The sequence below is a fragment of the Monopterus albus genome, unplaced genomic scaffold (assembly GCF_001952655.1).
Source record: "Monopterus albus unplaced genomic scaffold, M_albus_1.0 scaffold194.1, whole genome shotgun sequence".
NCBI classification, from domain to species: domain Eukaryota; kingdom Metazoa; phylum Chordata; class Actinopteri; order Synbranchiformes; family Synbranchidae; genus Monopterus; species Monopterus albus.
The window spans coordinates 1,217,770-1,223,841 of NW_018128074.1; the positions used below are offsets into that span (position 1 = coordinate 1,217,770).

The 6,072-nt window shown below is 41.8% G+C and overlaps 1 protein-coding gene and 1 long non-coding RNA gene across 2 annotated transcripts in view; one reads left to right on the forward strand and one right to left on the reverse strand.

Moving 5' to 3' along the window:
- The window catches only part of LOC109970330 (uncharacterized), a 21,116-nt gene extending 17,880 nt beyond the window's left edge, over positions 1 to 3,236 (reverse strand). Inside the window, 1 exon segment of the mRNA XM_020617823.1 lies at positions 2,912 to 3,236. Within this exon segment, the coding sequence (XP_020473479.1) occupies positions 2,912 to 2,996 (85 nt within the window). The 5' untranslated portion in view covers positions 2,997 to 3,236.
- A 114-nt stretch (positions 3,237 to 3,350) lies between these two features.
- LOC109970331 (uncharacterized) overlaps positions 3,351 to 6,072 on the forward strand; it is a 6,665-nt gene continuing 3,943 nt past the window's right edge. Inside the window, exon 1 of the long non-coding RNA XR_002276402.1 lies at positions 3,351 to 3,872. This is a non-coding gene — a long non-coding RNA (uncharacterized LOC109970331). The remainder of the gene's footprint in view (positions 3,873 to 6,072) is intronic.

Below are 6,072 nucleotides of genomic sequence, written 5' to 3' on the forward strand. Positions count from 1 at the left end.
AGGAAGTTCGACCTGCCCCAGGAGCTGCTGATACAGTTCTACAGAGGAATCATCGAGTCTGTTCTCTGCACCTCCATCACTGTTTGGTTTGGCTCAGCAACTAAACAGGACAAGTACAGACTTCAGCGGACAGTCAGGACTGCAGAAAAGGTCATTGGTGTGAGCCTGCCCTCCATGGAGGACCTGTACACCTCATGGGTCAAAAGGAGGGCAGAGAGGACCACTGCAGACCCCCTCAGACCCCGGATACAATCTGTTGAAACTCCTCCCCTCTGGATGGCATTACAGGTCACTGTGCACCAAGACAACCAGGCACAAGGACAGTTTCTTCCCCCGGGCTATCGCTCTGATGAACCCTTGACCCACGACAGTATGACTGGATGATAACCCTCAGTGCAATACCTGTAAATATACATTTTACAGATTATACAGATCCATACAAGTCTATTTATGGGGCGACCGTGGTTCAGTGGGTAGAGCAGTTATCTCCCAGCCAGAGAGTCGGAGGTTCGACTCTCGGTGCCTGCAGTCCATATGTTGAAGTGTCCTTGGGCAAGACACTGAACCCCCAAGTTGTCCCCCCGATGGTCAGAGCCATCGGTTGAGTTGGCGCTGCAGATGGCTGCCTCGGTTCTGTACCCAAAACAAATTCCTTTTGTGTAACATACTTGGCCAATAAAGGTGATTATCCTTATTTTTTATGCACTCTGTTGTATTCCTACTTATCTCATTTCACAATGAGCATTCCTTTGTCTGTCTGCATTGTTTACTGCCTGTTTATACTGCTTATTTTGCATTGTTTGCACTGTTTGTTGCTGTTAATACTGCTTATTATGTTATACTAGCCTTATATTGGTTTACTGTTTACTTGCCCCTTGCATAGAGATATCTACATGCACATTGAGAGCCAATATACCAGAGTCAAATTCCTCATGTGTCCGACACACCTGGCCAATAAAGCTGATTCTGATTCCGCCATCAATCGCAGCATTGGTGATTCGGTCCCTGGCCCATCATGTGTCCTTGAGCAAGACACTGAACCTTCATTTGCACTAGATTATTAGGCCAGCACTTTGCAAAGTAGCTTGCATTAGTGTGTGTGTGTGTGTGTGTGTAAATGAGAGGCAAATTATCGTAAAATCACGCCTCTATATTTGTTTTTACCTTAACACACCCAGTTGCACCCCCAGGCACTCATTAATACATTCCCAGAAACCACTGCAGAGAGCAGAACAAAGTGACAACCCATGTCAGTTGAAGCATGGACATTTTACCCATATTTACTTGTTTAATTGATTAAAATGCAGTGGATTTCTTTAAGTAGGGGGGGATAGAGACTTTGCCATGGTAGGTCCAAACCTATGGAATGCGTTGCCGCTTTATATTAGGCAGGCCCCCTCACTGTCTATTTTTAAGTCTTATCTTGTATTCATTGGCGTTTGACCAGGAATGAGACTATGTCTGTAGGGTTAGTGTTTATATTACTGTTTATAGCTTTTTATGTGTGTTTTTTTTATATATATATTTGTATGATATGTTAAGTGCTTTGGTCAGCTGTGCTGTGGTAAAGCGCTATATAAATAAAGTTGAGTTGAGTTGAGAAGTGTTTCACATTTTGTTCTTTTGTATTGCATGTATGTTTAGTAAGACATGATCATTACCTCAGTGTCAATACTGTGGATGCATATATTGATATAATCGAAACAAATGACCTTATACACTTTATTAATTCAATACTTTATTTAAAGCTGGTGATCTTGTTTGTAATATTATATTTAGTTGTAATATAGCTTGGTAAATTCTGGGTCAAACCTCATGTTCTTTGAGCCAGCACCACCATCTCAATATTATTCATACTGACATGCAGCTGACGTTTCCGAAACTTTCTTTTTCTCAAAAGGGGATTTTCACATGGTTACTCTTTAACAAAAAACTAGTGCATACCCCTGCCCCATGACTGACTTCTTGGGGTGGGGGCTGGGATGAGACGGGGCCAATGGGGAGGTTGCCTAATCCTCTATTGTCTGACTGTCTGTGGTGGATAAAGGCTGAGGGTTTACTATCGAACTGTCTTTACATATTTTGCTTGTATCTGACCATTTTTCATGTCCTGTGTACATTAAAGCAACGAGCCGTGCTTTAGCCGACTGCTACCGAGCACCAGAGCCTCGCTGCTGCCGTTGTCTTCCCTCTCCCCTCCCCTTCGCCGTAAATGGTATAGAAAGCGTCAATGAAATCTCGCGTTGTCCATTTTTTGCCGCGAACCGATCCACTCGACAGCTTTCACTGACAAGGAAACTTGAGTTTTAACATGAGAGTAACAGCGTGTTATTTTAGTTATTGTAAACAAAAACAATGCACCACCAGTGAAAAAGTACAGGGACCGTGCCATGCCGGCCGGCATGATGTCTCTGTGGTTTGCCTTGTATCTCTATGGTTTTCCTTCAACATTTGACACGAAATGCATGGTCCAGGTCCAGCAGCCTAGTTCCATATGGGGGAGCGATGGTTAATGTTTTATCTTTACGTTGGAGAAGTATAGGCAAAGGTGAGAGCTGCATGTGAATAGCCGTTTAAGAAAGTGTAATTACAACTGACTACCTGTGCATACACACATTATTAAAGCAGCTGACAAAATGAATGAAATGAAACTATTTTAAGACAATTACAAGCATTCTTAGGAAGTCAAAACGCCCCCGCCCCCCCCGGCTCACAGACCTCTCAGTTCGGATCGTCGTGGATTTGTATGAACTGATCTTTGTGGTGAGAGGCTGCAGAGGGTTGCATTTACAAAACAGAACATAAAAATTGTAACGTGACCCTGTACGCTATCATCTTACAGCGCCTTTATGGGTGAAAGTCTCATTATAGCACGTCTCAATATAACATACACAGACCATGAATGACTTACCTCGCCTTTTCGCCGGGATGTCTATTATCCTCCTGAGTCTTAGCTTCACAAGCACACTTTCCAAGGCCGCTTGTGACGTCACCATTGTCGGTAAATAACCATTGGACGACCGATACGGGTAGGCTGTCTGATTGGGAGTGCTAACTCTCCCACTGTCACGGGCTCACGATACCCCGACCCCTCTGAACGGGAGAGCAATATATAGTCAATAATGACTATAGTAAAGCTAGTGCCACATCACTGGCGAAACCATATGTTGCAGTCATATGTGCAAAATCACGAACCTAGGCTACTTAAGAGTTCTCAGTTTCTGTCCTAAAATAAACGACTACAACCACTGTATAGGCTAACACCTCGAAGCACATGAGCCCACACCTCTACAATTAGCACAGGCTGAACAAGAATCAAGGCTAGGTTAAAAAATCGTGCTAGCACCGCATCACAGTTAAAAACATATCTCGCCGGCAATTATGGCCTCCTTGAGTCCTGCTTCTTTGTTAACAAACATCTGATTAAGCTCGCGTTGTAGTCACGCCACCCCTTTAAAAATCGGTACATGCTAATTAACAATCCAATACATGCTAGCTGTGTGCTCTGTAAACACTTCTGAGGCGAATCATTAATTCGTTAGTGATACAGACTTGAACAGTAAACTATTCTATAAATTGCGGACTCACAAGAAATTAAGCTACAAGCTAGCCTGAACACCCGGCATTTTTTCGGTATAGAGGCTAATAGACGATATTGTAACTATTAAACGCAAAATTCCGCTCGTGACTAGATGATTTTCGCAGGTTGGGCGTGAGCATACAGAAACACACAGTCATGGCGACCGTGTTATAAGGGCGGTCGTTTGGTTTCCAGGCCTGTGTTGTAACTGTGTAATGGATGTGGTACAACATTAACAGGTGGACGGAGTGTTACTACCTCGACCGATTCACGATAGAGACGAGTTTACAAGGTGATTCACAAGGCCGCATGACATAAGTATTCACAGTGTGAAGATTTCTAGGACAGTCAATATGGCGCCGAATTTGGCCATTTTGTGAAATCGTGAAGCGAGTGCAGCCATTATAGCCTACACCATCTGCACCAAATAACACACTCACCGGGAAACATATCCAGCCCAGGCTTAAAATATATGTAAAATAAACCGTGAGTGTTACAAAACAAATATTTTATGTAACAATAAGAAAAATCTTTGCTTGCATTACATTTAACACAAAGTAACTATACAAAGCGGCCTCATACAAAAAAAGAAACGGAAAATGCCGGTTGAACACAAAATGATCGTCACGTTAATCAAATTCACTTAGTAGCCTGCCGCCTTCTCTTAAAGCACCTCTGATAAATGTTTTTATAAGATGTTATCCTGGCTCCCTTCCTGGTTAATAAATCGTTTGTTAGATAAGCAGCCTAAGTGCAAAATCTTCGTCAGACTTGACGGGTTCAGGGGTGGGTTTTAAAATTGGTTAAGCAGGCGAGGATCACACCTTACCGACTTCAGAAGCCACATGATCTTTGATTCATTACATATGGGCAAGTTTAAGGTTATAGACTTAATAAAACAGGGCTTCCAATAGCCTACTTGGATCAAGTATCTTCTGAAGAATTGCCATCATGTCAGATTAAACTTCCAGGTGTTATTTCAGTTGTCAGATACACTTTACAGTAATCAGTGTTTAACAGGCTATGCTACTGAAAGCAGATTACCTATCCCACAGGACGTGATACTGGCAGATATCCATAGCCTATTGTTTGGATAAGATACACCTATTAAGAAAAAAAAAAAAAACAAAGCAAAAAACTTTTAGGTTGTGAAAAACCCTCCTCCAGCATGACAAGCTTGTCTTTTTAAATCATATCTTAATTCTACTTAACAAATAAACCCACCAAACCAACACTTTACCCCCATTAATGCAGCTTAAGCAGTTATGGAACATCATTAGCATTCAGTTATAGATTAATGGTTTTGGTCATCTGACCAACCCCTGAAGGAAATATCTGGCTCTTTAGCACCCCACTGTATGTTCATCAGCTAACTGATAACTTTTCTATTACTGCTGCTTGGTGTTGGGCAGGTTATAGTGAGCTGTTAGAGCCTTTTCACAGAAAACTGATTTATATGGAAACAGCATGTAATCTAAGAAGCAAAACAAAAATAATAAGTTAAATGGTGTAACTGCAGAGTTGTAATAATTCTCTGTGGGTTTGTCACTTTGAGCAGCACCTTTAACATACAAGTGTTCATGAGATCCATTGTGACCCAGAAATTTTGATTATAGCTGCTTTAAAGAGCTGTTCAGTAGGAACCTGTAGGGTATGGTTTGTATTACCATTGCTAACTCTGAGAGACGAGACAGTCCAAGTAACTTCAAAACAGTGCTGATTTATTCAAAGGATCACAGGTAAAATTAACATTACACACTCAGGTATCTTGCACCTCCAAACTGCTCACAGGCAGATGTAAGATGAAAGACCCTGAACCCACCAGGCCTATACATTATATCCCCTCGGTTGGGCTAGCCCCATACTACACAGAAACGTCAACCGAGACGTCTCTGTTACCAGCTTTGCAGCTGGTCATAGCAGTAGTCAAAACATGAAGCAAATCAACGTGTGAATGTGTATGTCTGTTGATTAAGTGGTGTGTAACTAAAAACATTCTCACGACCTCTAGTAACATGTCGTGGCTTAAACATAAGAACATATTATGGCTAAGGCTACAGTTATACACGTCATAATAATAATATTAAACACCCTGTCTGCTGACAGTCATCAACTCTTCTCTCTAGTTATCCTTGACCAGATGTACCCTGTAGAAACTCATAAGCATGACTAAGCATTTAACAGTGTAACTATACATCCTATCTCCACTAAACATTTCTAATACATAAAGTATCTATCCAATATCTATCCGACTAAAAATACCTAACAAACCAATGGGCCTGTTCCTGAGTACCATAGAGCACTAAGAGTCAAACTAACAAATTGCTGACCGCAACCGAAATAACCTTGGAAATCAACTGGACTTGGATTTCTAGATCGAAGACGTTTCACCTCTCATCCAAGAGGCTTCATCAGTTCTGACTGACTGGTGTTGAGTCGGAGATATTTATCCCCCTCAGTGTGGTTTCAGTCCTTAGTAGGCCAACACTGCT